Below are 16336 nucleotides of genomic sequence, written 5' to 3'. Positions count from 1 at the left end.
AACAAGGGTTCGTAATAAAGAGAGGGATTCTGATTTTTGGACCAGACTCAGGGGTCGTCTGCTTTCACCGTATTTTTAGCGACCACAGAGAACAAGTCGAATGTATCGTTGATCCCAGCAAGCCGTTCTCTGATCCATCCAATGTAGTTTAATCAAATTGTTGCCGGATCTTTTTGAGGAAGATTTCCTTCCCCTTGAGTCTCCACGGCAAAAGTCTCCTTTAGAAAAACTAATGAAAAATCAAACGAGGAGAAGAATGTCAAAATAATTCTTCGCATCTTCCGAACTTTTTTACCACCCCTCTCCCCTCGGGCGTCTTCTCGATCGAAAAGAGAGAATTGTACTAAGTCCTGTATCTCTGCCTGTTCCAGGCCGGGAGCCGGTAAAAAAATTGAAAAGAAAAAAAATTTAAAAAATAAAGAAAAGAAAAGAAAACACTTATCTTGCAGGGTGACGAAACTAGAGGAGAGGTAACTGTGCAAAGCGGCTTTTCTCTTGCCCACAAAAAAGAAGTCATTGTTTGCAAGATTAATTATAAGCAATAGTTCTTTTTAACAGGCTCTGCATTCGCTTTTATTTAAAAGCTATGTGGTTATAAATTTCGTTCACCCAAGAAAATCAACCAAATTGTGTAAGCATTTTGTCTGTGCCGGAGCCTCCACTCCCCACCCCCCCCCCCCCCCCGCCCCACTCCCGCCTCGCTGTTATACCACGGTCAGTGACAAGTCAGAATGAAAGTGACGACAAAAGATCAAGCAACCTACCATTTGATGAGTAACAATGCGACAGCAGCCACATGGCTTGCATAGTACATCAAATACGTTTATGTAAAAACTCTGATCAGTATCAAAGTTTATTTTGAGTCCAGTCGGTAAGCTTATCGTATGAATGTTTTTTGTTTTGTTTTACACGACCGACTGTTGACAAAATGACCAAGCTGTATTTTTTTTTGAAGTGTCGATTTCGTTCTTCTGGCATTCGTGTCGGTAACTGAAGAAAGAGTTCAAATCGACGGAGCAGACACAGCAGAGACGAGAGAGATGTTTTTCATGACTATGTACACATGTCAGATTCGCCACAAAGGCGGCAGGATTAGTGTTAATTTGAAAGTCTAATTACTACGTATTTACACAAACAGGATCCTACAGCAAAAAGCAGTTGAGCGTTGTTTGTCATGTTGCGCTTTTGTCGGGAATATGTCAGCCACTTTGTCTTTTAGTACCTTTTCGGGCTTTTCGCAGCTTTTTAGCCTTTCAGGCTCCACTTGGCTATTAATTTTCGCTTCCTTAATTATCGCTCGTTTTGCACATTTTGTAATAACGAGTATTGTTTTGATGTGCAAGTCATACAATGGAATAAAGGAATTCCAAGGCCCTCCGGCTCACTGGCTAAAGGGACACACTGACCGGGTAAGTGAATATAAGCGTAAGCTTGCTACAGAGATCTTTTCTCACAAGAGCGAACTGAGATTCCGCAGGGAAAAAATTGTGTTAAAGGTTAATGCAGTTACCGAAAAGGACAATAAACTGTGGGTCAGTGCAAATTGCGATTTTTTAGGGAAAAAGAAGAAAATTCTTATGTAGTTCGAAAGATTCCTGTGCAATTTAAAACTTAACTTACCCTGGTCTCATCAAGAAAAACCTCTGGGACCAGGGTGAACTAACCTTGAACCTGTTAAATTTGTCGAGTCTGGAATATGGATTTAGATAAAAACAACACTGAATTATCTTGTGGTTTTGGAAATGTATGGTTTTAATGCTGCCATATGATATAATAGAAGAAGCTTCAACCGTTCGTTAAAAGGCCTTTTGAATTATTCAAAAAATAAGTTTATGTCCTGTGTTAAACCTGGCCATATTTTGTCAGAAACAGCAAAACTTGAATTATCTACCATGTGAAGATGCCGACAAATGCAGACTTGTTAATGAGATAAAAACCGGTTCACCAGACTTTACTTCCGGTCAGTTAAGAAACATTGCATTCATCGATCAGTTAAATTGAAGGCAATTTTGAAAGATAAGAATATAAATAATTGATTGTCACAGTTTGCCGTCATCTGTATGTGCGGTATTTCCTTGAAAACTTGAATTATCCTTTCTAAATAAGTTAACAGAACATCCTCAAAAATAAAAAATATTAATGAATGACTTCATATAAGTGTCAGAGTATTTAGCTCTCAGGTGGAAATTAAGGGCACTATAAATTACAGAAACAAATACAGCACTTGGAACTCGACTAACAGCCACCAGGGGGGTACTCTCGTATAAAGAAGATGGAGTGCTTGACACACCTTTTAGGGGTTAAAAAAGCAGTTTTGGTACATCTCAGCAGCTGGAGCTTTGGTGGTACCTTTAGGGTATAACTGAGTTGGAAAAAATATGACAGGAGATATTGTGTTGTTTCAGTAGTGGTACCTCTTAGAGGTGAAAAAAAATTCAGGCCACACCCACAAAATAGGATCTTGGTTCCTCTTAGGGTTTTTTTTCAAAATTTCTGATGAGCACCCTCATACTTTTTATATAGCAGTTCCCCCCCCCCCCCCCCTCTCCGGGAACAGCCACCTCTCTACAATGACAACTTTTTGTCTCCTCATGGCCCACTACAGTATGAAAGTGATTTGGACAGGTGAAGTGAATCTGAAGTTGGCAGAGACAATACCAGAATCCAGCATTATAGTCTCAGGGAAGAAGGAAAAGACCCTTTGGCTGGGAAGTGGATAGTGTAAACCAGGAATAATATTTATCGTAAACTATTCTTTGCAACAAAGAGAGCTGAAGAGTCGAGAGGCAGGAAGTACAGACCCTAGTGTGGCCCCCCAACCACTCTAGTCAATTTGTAAGTGGTTCAAGATATTATCTTTACTTCCTGTTGCTTTGGTCATTTTATAGGCAACCTTTAATGGCAACGGCTTGAAATTTCATGTGGAATGTGCCACACAATACAAGACAGCTTACCCCCTGTGGTTTGGCCCTCTACGATCAGCTCTTGTCCTCTGCCATCCAGACACTATCAAAACTGTGTTGTCTGGTCATTTGCCAAAGGAGGAATTTGTCTATAACCTTGTTGTGCCCTTCACTGGTAAGACTAACCTTAATTTTTATTTTTCTTAAGCTTTGTCCTCAGAGAACCGAAGACTGCGAGAGGATCAGATAAGATAGATAAGGCTGACACATTTCAATTTACAAGTACAATCCTTGTCAAAAGTGCTGGCAAGGTAACCAAAGTTCTTTTTTTCTCCCCTGTCACAATGTTGAGCTTTGCAGAAGTTTAGTCTCTATTCTAGAAGCATTCAACATTGAATAGGGGTGGGCGGGGTGGTGAGGGGTGAGGGTAGGGGATTTATAGAAATGTTTGCACTCAACCTTGATAAAGTTGAAGTGTTGAGTATCTGTCTCATGCTATTTCTTCATAAGTGCTCCAACTACTTCGTCAAAGATTGTCTGGAAAATATGGGTGTGGCAAAGAAGTGTTAAGTCTTGTTTTGATGGTGTTTACAATAAGAATTGCTTATAAAGAAAATTTGATAGATACTAAATTAGCAGTGCATTTTTGTGCAAATATAAGGTTTGTGTTTTAAGTATCTGGACTGGACATATTTTTTTGGTAAGAATTCCGGCTACTTTTGTCTAAGATTGTACGAAGTGACCTGATCACTTTGGTAAGAATTCCAGCTACTTTTGTCTAAGATTGTAGGAAGTGACCTGATCTTTGTTGAATGTTTCCGTGTTTATATGTCCTTAATTTTACTCAGCCATCAAGTTAATTGGGGCATGCAAATTTTAATTAGGCACGTGTCTGAATTGATACTAGGAAATAGCCTGACCATTGTTAATGGAAAGCGATGGCTGAAAATGAGGAAGCTTCTAACACCAGCTTTTCATGCAGAGATCTTGAAGCCATACACAAAATTGTTCCAAGAATCCACCAGAACCCTACTGGTAGGTCATTATAGCAGAAGAGGTACTACACTGAGAACTCACGAAATGTCTTGTACACACATACATATCTCACTATTTGTACGTACTATGAAAATCACCAAACCATGGACTGGGCTTGGATTTTTGTACACGGACCACTCGATCCCACTTTTTTTTGCCGACCTGCCCACATTCCTACTGGTTGTTGTGAGTAGACTGCAACTGATTTTTGCAGCAGATAAACTTGTTAAGATATTTTTAATAAATTTGTCCTCTTCTTTAATTGCTTTCTCTGTGGAAACATGGTGGCCTCATGGTTAAGGTGGCCGAACACAGTTTTTGCGCGCGCTTTTGCTGATGTAATTCAGCGCACGCACAAGGATTGCAAAAAACAAACATGCCTTCAATAGAGCGATCATTTTATTTACTCAACACCCGCAGTGTCTGTGCTATTTTTCTCTATAATTGAACGCAGCGTATTGATGGCTTTAGTCTTTTATTACAAAGATATGTTAGAAAAGGTAACCATGCAAAGAACCCAGCAATTCTCAGCTTTTTCTTTTTTACTGAAAGAACCCAGTTAAAGCAGCGCATGCGTGGTAAGTCAAAAAATTGCGATTGAATGAAAATTGCACTCTTGGAAATGTGTGTATTTCTCAAAAACCACTCATTAGAATTTCATGAAATTTGGCACGAAAATACTCTGAGAAATAAGTAACTGGAGTATTGAAAATAATTGAACTTTAACAAAGGAAATTCTAGATATTCCAGTGAACCTTCAACAAGGGATAATTAAAGATCTCTGTTAAATTATTAGCAAAATGGTGTTAACTTGTGAGAATCGTTACAGGCTTGTTGCATGCAAATTATAAAGAAAATCTAATGACTAGATTTTCTGCAAATAAACAAAACTGATTTTAAAGGCCTGTTTATATTTACTCATGTTGCCATGGCAATGGCACATACATCAGCTTAACCATCAAAAAACCAAAGTTTGTGTTGTTAACTAGCTTGCTGCCATTTTTAACGACTGAGGGATCAAGGGTTTTAGAGAAAAAGGTGAATGAAACACAGGTATCAAAAACTGTGTTCAGCCACCTTAAGTGCTCTTGATTCCGGATGGAGTGGTCTGGGTTCAAGTCCTAGCTGGGGACATTGTGTTGTGTTCCTGGGCAAGACACTTTACTCTCACAATGCCTCTCTCCACCCAGATGTATATTACATGGGTACTGGCAAATTTAATGCTGGGGGTAACCCTGCTATGGACTAACATCCCATGCAGGGAAGGGTAGAAGTACTCCCAGTCACTTCATGCTACAGAAACTGCGGGATAAGCTCCAGCCTGATGGGCCACTTGGCTTGGATGCAGGCTTTACCTTACTTACCTATCTTTGCTTTCCCCATCTTTAGCTTGAATTTTGCTCACAGTCAACTCACAACAACACAAAGGAATATGGGGGTTCAGTGAAAGAAAGTGGGAGTGGTTGCTGCACAAAAATGTGAGCCCATTCCAGGGTTTCGTAGTAAAGCCTCTCAAGTCCAACAGGCTCATAGCTCTTGACACTTGCTGGTAACTCCTGTTTCTGTAGCATTATGTGACTAGGAGTATTGTTACTCCCCCCCTCCCTGGATGCCATCGGATGCTAGTCTATCACAGGTTTTTCCCCAGCATTCTATCAGGTTGCTCTTACAGTTTTCCAGAACCCAATCATACACCTGGGTGGAGGGAGGCATTGTGAGATTAAAGTGTCTGGTCCAAGAACTCAATGCAATAACCCCAGCCAATGCTTGAACCCAGACCACTTGATTAGAAGTCCAGCACATTAAAGATTATGACACCACCCCTCTCCCTTTACCATAATAGTTGATGGGGAATGACTCACCTATTTAACTTTTTTACTCATGTCTTGTGTGTGGTTCAATAAAGCAAAAAAAAATATTGAGCTAAATTTGCTAGAAGGGGAAGGAGGGGTTGGAGGGGGGGGGGGGGTTGCAAATTTTTCTCTTCGGCCTGGCCATGAAGCAGTCATAAGAAGAGTGAGCAAGAGTGTGACAGCCAATAAGGGAATTATATGTAAAGCATGACCTTATTTATTTCTACCTGCAGGAGAAGTGGTCTCAACATCCAGATGGCATGGAGTGCTTTCGTGACATTGGTTTGATGGCACTTGACTCCACACTGAAGTGTGCCTTTAGCTTCAACAGTAACTGCCAAACAAATGTGTGAGTCAGGACTTCAAATTGTGTATTTTTCATTATGCCTGCATGTATGGGGAATAAACTTTTTAGAACTTTGGGTAGGATTGTAACAGTTTGCATAAACTCCCCCTGTTATACTCTGCCACACAGCCAGCTCCAATATTAACATGCAGCATTTCAATATTTTTACAACAAATAGTATTCATTATCTTTCAGAATCTAACGGCTTTATTTCAGTTTTTCTGTAGGGGTTGGGGGGGGGGGGGGGGAGAGCAGAAAATGGTGTGACAAATTTTGCTCCCATAGCCCGTCTTTGGTAATGAGATATTCAGTAATGGGATATGAAAGAAAAAGCACTGAATTTGTGGTCCTGAGCAAGATGGTCCAAAATGCAAAAGTAACAATGTACTGAATTTTTAATGTTAAATTTTTCTTTATAAATATACTTTGTAGGATTCAGGATACGTTTACAAGAAGCGTCACTGAAATCTCCAAAGCTCTGATTAAAAGACTTATGTGAGTGTTAATTGTTGAATCGATTTATCAAACTACCTAATGTATGATATAAGTGTGGAATAGAAACACAGTTATCTGTAAAATACATTTTAGGAAAAGAGTACCTGTTAAAATACTCAATCTCAAGGAAAAATTGTTTTACATGTTGAAGATGAGTGATAACCTGTAATATGGATTTTGACATACTTCACATGCCAGAAATGGTTTCTACCCAAATGTAGTAGCCACTCCCACCAAGAAATAACAATACTGCAGGACGCTGAACCAGAAATCTCTAATGACCCTTGCTAGTTTGCTACTTGCAGTAGATATTGGTGTAATACTCAACATACATTATTTCTTTTTGTTTTTTTTCCCCACTTGGATCCCTTGAAATAAAGGATTATGTCTAAATTACCTGTCAGTCTTCCAGTTGTATTACAGTAAAAGTACTGAAGTTAGGTTTAGCAATTTTTTTTTCTTTTTTAAAGAATAAGGAAATACATCCGCCTAGCGTCTCACAACGTATAGTTCCAGAAAAATCCATACCCGTTCCCTCCCACTGAAGGACTGTTGGTTTGAACCCCACCCCTCTGGAAATTTCAGTTTAGTTCATACTTTTAACTTTGAACAACAAATATATACTTGTCTTTAGAATGATTTGTTTTGACACCCCAGCTCCTTGGAATTGCCAATGGCCTCTCATGAATCGGTATCAATGTTATGGGGCGCCGTTTGTAAATTTATTATTTAGACCGAATTTGTGCCATTTTCCCCTTATTTATAAACAATTGAAAATGCCAGAAAATTTATTTATAAATCAGACAAAAGAACTTGCCCGCTGATATGTAAATAATTATTTTAGGTTCGTCCTGGTTTATAAATAATCTTTTATCATAGACTTATGATATATAAATAATAAACTACACAACTTCAATTATTTATAAATCAGGTCATCTCTCAAATAGTTATTTACATATCATAAAGTTTGTAAATCTTATTATTTATAAATAAATTATTTCGCCGGGAGTCTAAATTCATTATTTACAAATAATGAAGTTTCATTTCGCTGAATGTAAGTTTATTGTTTATAAATAATTAACTTCACTGACTGTGTAAATTCATTATTTAGAAATAATGAATTTCACCTCGCCGAGTGTAAATTTATTATTTATAAATGATGAAGTTCACCGAGTGTGTAAATTCATTATTTAGAAATAATGAACTTTCATCTCGCCGAGTGTAAATTTATTGTTTAGAAATAATGAACTTAACCGAGTGTGTAAATTCATTATTTAGAAATAATAAATTTCACCTCGCCGAGTGTAAATTTATTATTTAGAAATAATGAACGTCACCGAGTGTGTAAATTCATTATTTAGAAATAATGAACTTAACCGAGTGTGAAAATTCATTATTTAGAAATAATGAACGTCACCGAGTGTGTAAATTCGTTATTTAGAAATAATGAACTTTCATCTCGCCAAGTGTTAATTTATTATTTACAAATATGAACATCACCGAGTGTGTAAATGCATTATTTAGAAATAATGAAGTTTTATCTCGCCGAGTGTAAATTTATTATTTAGAAATAATGAACATCACCGAGTGTGTAAATTCATTATTTAGAAATAATGAACGTCACCGAGTGTGTAAATTCATTATTTAGAAATAATGAACTTAACCGAGTGTGAAAATTCATTATTTAGAAATAATGAACGTCACCGAGTGTGTAAATTCGTTATTTAGAAATAATGAACTTTCATCTCGCCAAGTGTTAATTTATTATTTACAAATATGAACATCACCGAGTGTGTAAATGCATTATTTAGAAATAATGAAGTTTTATCTCGCCGAGTGTAAATTTATTATTTAGAAATAATGAACATCACCGAGTGTGTAAATTCATTATTTAGAAATAATGAACTTTCATCTCGCCGAGTGTAAATTTATTGTTTAGAAATAATGAACTTAACCGAGTGTGTAAATTCATTATTTCTAAATAATGAATTTACACACTCGGTGACGTTCATTATTTCTAAATAATAAATTTACACTCGGCGAGGTGAAATTTATTATTTCTAAATAATGAATTTACACACTCGGTTAAGTTCATTATTTCTAAACAATAAATTTACACTCGGCGAGATGAAAGTTCATTATTTCTAAATAATGAATTTACACACTCGGTGAACTTCATCATTTATAAATAATAAATTTACACTCGGCGAGGTGAAATTCATTATTTCTAAATAATGAATTTACACAGTCAGTGAAGTTAATTATTTATAAACAATAAACTTACATTCAGCGAAATGAAACTTCATTATTTGTAAATAATGAATTTAGACTCCCGGCAAAATAATTTATTTATAAATAATAAGATTTACAAACTTTATGATATGTAAATAACTATTTGAGAGATGACCTGATTTATAAATAATTGAAGTTGTGTAGTTTATTATTTATATATCATAAGTCTATGATAAAAGATTATTTATAAACCAGGACGAACCTAAAATAATTATTTACATATCAGCGGGCAAGTTCTTTTGTCTGATTTATAAATAAATTTTCTGGCATTTTCAATTGTTTATAAATAAGGGGAAAATGGCACAAATTCGGTCTAAATAATAAATTTACAAACGGCGCCCCATACAATGTTTTCTGACATCGCACAATAGCTTTTTTTGTGGTTAACTTTTCTCATTTACATTACAATGTAATCCAACGTGGATACAAGGCAATTTTGGGTAGAAACTACAAAATTGCCGCAAATTGCTTCACATTCATGCTAAATTATAATTATTGTAATGGAAGTGAGAAAAGCTTATCGTGAAAGGGCTCTTTCAAAAATAATGTGCGAAAATTTCCTATACGACTGCCGATAATTACCCTTTTTTCAGTACACCCATTCTACACCCAGACTGGATTTTCCGATGGACAAATGACGGGAGAAAGTTTTATCACAACTGTGCTGCAGCTCATCGCAAGGCTGAGGAAATAATAAGAAAGAGGCGAAAAGCTCTTCAGGAAAATGTACGAAATCTGACTCAGTAATATGTAGTAGTTTTAGTATGTTTGTAGTTTATCCGGTCTTCGACTTCATCTTTAGCCAATATCGTAAAACTGACCAAGAGAACAATGTCTCTTTTGCTGAACATCCTTGTGGCACCTTTTTTTCATATTTAGTACAGTATTTTATCTAGTTTTTTTGTATTTCTTCGAGCCATTAATTGTAGCAAATTAAATTAAAAAAATTAAATTAATTACTTGTTCATTCTCATTGTAACCTATAACGTGTTTCCACAGCAAGTTGTTGTGTATAGTTAAAACACACAACCTGTCGGCCGACAAATTCATTACTTTTGACCGGTATTTATGTTACTTGGTTTTCACGTTTATAAACGCAGGGAGAGAAATGCAATGCTAAGAGGAAGAAGCATCTGGACATGGTTGACATTGTTCTGGCAGCCAAGGTGATTTTCAGATTAACAAGTTGTGTCTGTCATTCAGTACACCATTGCACGTTGTTTAACATTAGTCCTTAGTCATCCTCAAAAAAATATTGCAATATGTTGCGACTTGTTGACGTTATAACAATTGGCTGATACTTCTACTGCATGTCAAGTCAGGAGAGTTTTGGTGTTGGTGTTGCAGGATGAAGATGGAAATGGTCTAAGTGACGAAGAGATACGAGCAGAAGTGGTTACCTTTTTCGCTGCAGGGCAAGACACAGTAGCTGCTGGTAACTACCTTTTTCGTTACTTTGGCAGTTACTGGTTTCTTTTATGAATGTTGAAAAGCAAGCAAGCCAATCTAGCCTATCAGAACAGACGCAAATAACGCAATGAACCAATCAGAGCTTGGTGTAAAAACATGGTGTGCCTTGTGCGTGAAAACATGGAACCCCATGCCAAGAGCGGGAAAACTTCTCACAACTCATTTCCTGCTCGGAAATCCACCCAACTAGCTCAGAAAGCATTTTTGTATCCAATTAATTGGAAAACTTTGTTATATCACGTTAAAACCTGTACTGGTATGGCTCAGTTTGGAGGACAGATAGGTTTAGATAGTTTAGAGCTTGTTCAGAAAATACATGTGTAACTCTCTAGACGTTTTAAAAGCAGACACGAAGTCTTACCTCCAAGCTCTCTTCTGTGGGATAGGAATTTCGTGGACATTGTACAACCTAGCGTTGTACCCTAAACATCAGAGGAAATGTCAAGAGGAAGTCGATGCCGTTTTTCGTGGCAAAGAAGAACTGGAGTGGTGAGAAACTCAAAAAAAGTCATTGTCCTTGCGCATTGTTTACTCGATTGCTTTTGTTAAGCCAGTGTTAAGACCTGTATATGTGCAGTTGATAGTGATGGTGATGGTAATAGTTTTTGCGATATCTTGCTTCAACCAGGGATGACTTGTTCCAACTAAAGTATGTGACGCTTGTCATCAAGGAGAGCATGAGGCTGTACCCACCCTTTCCAATGTTCAGTCGTAGCTTGGACAAGTCGTATGAGATTGCAGGGAAATTAGTACCCCAAGGTAAGGAATTGGCACTGAGACGTCTGACCTTACGTCATCTTCGTGGCTTGTATTGTAACGTGATTGTTGTAGCTCTCGTAAGGTGTCGCATGAATGGCTTGATACCCTTTGAGAGGACATTAGAACAAACAGCAGAAACAATGCTCCTAGCCCCAAAACAATTGCAAAAGAATTACCAGCTTACGAGAGCTCCTACACATCTGGGCTTGAATGCACCTCTTGGTGGTTGACTGATATTTCATAGTTAGCTTGAATTTAGTTGATATCCCGTGATAAGGATTTGTTTGGTGGATTCTCTGGCATTCTTTTGCAGCCTGCTTAGTAGTTATAACTTGAAGCGTCGTCGTTGTGGCTTGCATTACAATTCTAGTTGATAAACAATGTTTTCTTGTCATCTTTAGCTAGCACCTAACAAGAGGATTTGTGGTTGACATTCTGGCCATTTTGTCCCGAGTGATTGTTGTGACTTTTGACCTAATTTATAATCGTGGCTTGGATGATGCAGTATATGACAAACAATTGTTTTCAGGTTGTTGGCTGGAAAATCTAGTTTCAACCTCTCACAGCGTTTCCTATAGAGTTCCTACAGAAAGCTGTTGTACTCATAACTGATGATCCCGTTTTTATTTCCATATCTGTTTAGGGACGTGGATCATGATCAATGCATATGCATTACATCACAATCCACATGTGTGGAAAGATCCAGAGGTACTTAGCAATTATGACAACGATAACTGTATAGAGGGCACTTTTTAAGTATAACGCGAACGATCATTTTTCAGCGCAATAAATCAATTTTACCCATTGTAATCCGTAGTAATGTCGTATAATTTGATCGTTTCTGCTGTTTTCTGTTTTGGAATGTTTCTTTTTTCGAGGTCAGTTTTAACCAATATTTACACCCTATGTCCTTCAAAATTTGCAACCAGTTTATATATGAAACGACAGCCGGCATTCTTAGTAAGGAATGGAACACACAGTAAAACTAGCCTCTATAACGTCAATGATGCTGAGTCGGTTGTTTACCCAGGCATTCGACCCAGTGAGATTCACTGTTGAAGGCAAGGAAGAGCGTTCACCTTTTGCTTACATACCATTTTCTGCTGGACCAAGGTGAGCTATGTCGAAAAGTATTATCTTTGACCGCCTCCAGCAATTCTACTTTTTAATATGACCGGGATCTGGAATCTGCCAAACTCCATAAACATCACCTTGATTTGTGATTTACTCGCAAAATGTAAAATACGATTACTTTTTTGTTGTCGATTTCACTCACGTTTATAAGACCTGAAAATAAGTGCCAATTTTTTTTTATCAGATAGGAGTATCCTCAGGATTTCTCTCGGATATTGCGTTATGGTTTTATTTCACTCACCGCGAAAAAGTCAGAACGAGAAATTTCTCGAGTTCTTTTCAATTTTTCGCTGTTGAAAAATGTTGACTTTTTCCAGTTTCGCTGGTTCTCCTTGATTGACAGCTATCAAAAAATGGCATGAAACTCAGATTAGAATCAAATCGTCGCATTCCGCCTTCTGTAGCTGTGAAGATGAAAAAATGACACAGGTTGTGGAGTTTTGCAGTTTCTAGTTCTAGGTTTTATTGAAAAGTAGAATTGCCCAAAGGGATCACTGATTAAGAATGGGGGAAGGAACTATGTCAGATCACTCGCCATTTAGTCAAACAGCTTGTTGTATTTTGGTCATTATTTATACCTATAGCAGAAAGGACGGCCACATTGTGATTTATCTGAATTCTAGTAGCGGAGATGAGAGCGCTCTTACGTCTCTGACTACCTTAAGGAATCCGACTAAGCTCTGTTAGGAGAAATCTACCAGCGTCCTATCACGAATGCTGTTCTGTTATGGGCTACGCTACTTACTATTCTGTTGTAGATAGCGTTTATAACCAGTTAAATAAATTGTATGAATCGTTAAATAGATGGTGGGACTGAATCATTAAACTTGGGCTATAAAAAGACTTTGACTATTTGAAGCGTTGTCGTAAGGTTTAGAAAATTATCAGTTTGTGTTACAGACTGTAACCACATACTGATAGTGTCGTTTACAACTCTGAGTAACTAAAACACTGTCGTCACATAACCGTAATAGTACAAAATGCGTTCAGAATCATGACTTTTTTCGTGATGTTTATTTCATCTAAATAGAAACTGTATTGGAATGAACTTTGCAATGGCTGAAATGAAGGTAGCAGTGGCAATGATTCTTAAGAGGTATGTTCTGTTGACTTTGTGTCTGTCCGTCATGAGTTCCGGGGGGGATTCCCATATAAAATGGACGAGGGTGCTCGTCAGAAATTTTCAGTGAAAAGAACCCCTAAGAGGTACCAAGATCCTGTTTTGTGGGCGTGGCTTGAAATATTTTCACCCCTAACAGGTACCAATTCTAAAACAGCACATTATCTCCAGTCATATTATTTCGGCTAAATACCCCAAAAGGTACCTCGAAAGCTCCCTTTGTTGGCCTTTTGAGGCTGGACATCCCAAGAGGTACCAAAACCACGTTTTGAACACATACGAGGTACGACGCGCACCCTGTCCTTTTTATACGTGAGTCCCACGGGTCATGAGGTCAACTTTGTGCTTATTTGTCAGCAAAGATTGATGGCTTTTGGTGGCTCATTATTCTTAAATTTCATTTCTACCTTCATTTCACTCTATTCGCAACAAGACACCAGTTCCAGTCGTTCACGTTTAGAGTGGTTTATATCAGAGAGTCACTGGGCTACACGATTGGCTTGTAAAATTCGCGCCACCTTGTCACTAGGGGTTGACACATTATGCCGGCATAATTTCGAGCATAGTACTATATGTGGAGCATCGAGCATAATGCCGGCATAATAGTGCTTTTTTGGCGGCATAGTAGTGCCATTTTGCAACATAACAGTTATTTCCTTTTTTAGAGCTACTATTGTCCATTTATTAAGTTAAAACTACAAAATTTCAAGCTATTTTAATGTTCTACATGGTTTCCATTACTATTATCGCACTTCACGGAGGTCCCGGAAAAAATTTTTACGGCAGAATTATGACTCACCGGGGTCCGGGAAAAAATATTTTACGGCATAATTATAACTCACCGGGGTCCGGGAAAAAAATTTTGCGGCATAATTACGATTACAATAGTTACAGTCGAGCATAATTTGGAGCATAGTAGTCCGTTTTGGGGGCAGTGCCAAAAAGCATAATGCTCGATTTTAGGAGCATAATGTGTCAACCCCTACTTGTCACCCAGAAGTAAACCAAAAACCAATTGTTACTAGTTCGTACACGTTTTCCCGTGCTTTGGGTCAGCAACAAGTAATTACGTCGTGTCCTCTTCATTATCTCATGGGGGTGGCAAAGTGGGGGAGTAATTACTTCGAGTTTTGATTGGTTCACTGTACTGTACTTGTGCTTGGCTAGAGATTTTGGTAGTTTGGTTCATTGAATTTTCCCCGCGCTTGATAACGGTTGCACATTGTTTTAATAATAACAATTCTGACTGGTTCTGATCCGGTGCTTCTGAGTTGTTGATTTTGTTTAATTTGTACCACACTCAGTGTTTTAGTGTTGCCGTGCCGTTAAATGCCAATTTGTGGGTCAGGTAGCAGATCTCTCATAAATGGCTTGATACCCTTTGAGAGAACCATAAAACAAACAGCAGAAGCAATGCCCCGAGCCCAAAAACAATAACAGCTGCTACACTATGACGACAAAGAGAATTACTTACGAGATCTGCTACACTTCTGAAATTTTTGTTTGTAGGTTCAACTTGTCCATAAACAAAGAAAACCATGTGACATCGAATGATCTTTTTCCTGAGATTATGTTACGCACCAAGACTGGGATTCACTTGAATTTGACACCACGACTTCATACGTAACTGCTGCATTTTGCCACTTGAATTAATTAAGTCGCGCAAGCTCTTGTTCAGAATTATTTATATGCATGAGTCAAAAAGTCAAATCATAAAACTTACAGTTGTTCTTGTAAGTCCTCTTTAAGTCTGCAACATTGTGTTCTCTTGAGTCTTGGCTGTTATACATTTGTCGTACAGTGAAGCATTATTCAATTATCATTACTCGCATATTATTTATTGATTTATTCATTATTTGTAATTTATCATCAAAAAAGGCGGTTTTCGTATGACCTAGAAATTCACAAGTAACCACTCATCACGCAATCGCAATGGCTCGTCACGCAATTTTTCTTCCTCAAAATTGCATGGCGAGCGGAACGATAAGTGCATTCAAAGCCTGATATCGGTTTCTTTTGGATTCAGTAACAGCTGATTACTGCGCAAGCGTTTTCAAATTTCAATCCCCAGCCAATCAGTCATATTTTCCTTACCTGACCTGTACCTGTCTCGTGTCAGCACCAAGTTTCCTGCCCGCCTCCCTTCTCGGGGCCAATTGTTGGCCTGGGTTCGAAGCAGCATTCTAAGGACATGTGACAGCCGCCGATTTGACTATTTACTATTAAAAGTAGGCTGACTTTTTCCCTCATTTGATTACAAAATATTTATCTTTTGAAACGTATTTATCATTGTATTGTATTTAAGTGATTCTCTCGTTTACCTTGTTACTGGAGAATTGTTAATAAATTGTGTTGAGAATTATCAATAAACAAGCTGTACACTGGAACTCAAATACCTCATGAACTTTAAACGACTTCTGTTGTCGTTTCTGGATTATAAATTTTTTCACTGCCCAAAAAGCCAATATTCTGCCCCGAACACGGATTGGCAAACCGGTAATTCGGCAAACCCTGCGCGTACCGAAACAACCACGCCCGACTCGAAATAAACCTGGAATATCCTATTAAAATCCGGCCTGGTCTTTCGAATTCAATTGCATACGCCAGATATACATGCATCCTTGAATACACTGGAATACTGAAGGTGTAAGTTTTTTTTTTTTTTGCCCTTGCTGGAATACATAGGAGAATCGCGGATACTGCAAGTGCAGATGTTGTATAACGAAGCCTTAAATATTCCAGGATTTTATGTTGTCACGATTGTATATTTGAGGCTTGAATACAGTCCTTTCGAGGTTGTCAGATAATTTTAGTGGTACGTCAAGAATGCACTGAGCAAATGGGTTTGGTCAATTGTCGATGAAAACACGTTCTATAAATGGCTGATTAACTGAAGTTCTCCGAAATGGGTAAGTACTGTAGATTTTCA

The 16336-nt window shown here is 37.8% G+C and overlaps 1 protein-coding gene across 1 annotated transcript; it reads left to right on the top strand.

The window, feature by feature from the left end:
• Positions 1-752: 752 nt before the first annotated feature.
• Positions 753-15794, top strand: LOC110065704 (cytochrome P450 4F4-like). The gene is made up of 14 exons (XM_089286953.1): positions 753-1409; positions 2889-3078; positions 3811-3938; positions 6025-6140; positions 6570-6632; positions 9518-9650; positions 10025-10090; positions 10272-10359; positions 10781-10883; positions 11023-11153; positions 11797-11861; positions 12184-12266; positions 13318-13383; positions 14917-15794. The coding sequence occupies exons 1-14, from the start codon at positions 1197-1199 to the stop codon at positions 15032-15034; spliced, it is 1563 nt and encodes a 520-aa protein (XP_089143079.1). The 5' UTR covers positions 753-1196; the 3' UTR covers positions 15035-15794.
• The last annotated feature ends 542 nt before the right edge of the window (positions 15795-16336 follow it).

The sequence above is a fragment of the Orbicella faveolata genome, unplaced genomic scaffold, assembly GCF_042242905.1.
Source record: "Orbicella faveolata isolate gen_17 unplaced genomic scaffold, um_ofav_v1 contig_14, whole genome shotgun sequence".
Lineage (NCBI taxonomy): Eukaryota > Metazoa > Cnidaria > Anthozoa > Scleractinia > Merulinidae > Orbicella > Orbicella faveolata.
Note: the sequence above shows the minus strand (reverse complement) of the source record. Positions and strands in the feature narration are given on the sequence as shown.

Coding starts and splice junctions, on each gene's coding strand:
- LOC110065704 (XM_089286953.1), top strand. CDS start 1,197: ATGTCAGCCACTTTGTCTTTTAGTACCTTTTCGGGCTTTTCGCAGCTT. Junction 11,862..12,183: donor ATGTGTGGAAAGATCCAGAG/GTACTTAGCAAT, acceptor TTGTTTACCCAG/GCATTCGACCCAGTGAGATT. Junction 12,267..13,317: donor CCATTTTCTGCTGGACCAAG/GTGAGCTATGTC, acceptor TCATCTAAATAG/AAACTGTATTGGAATGAACT.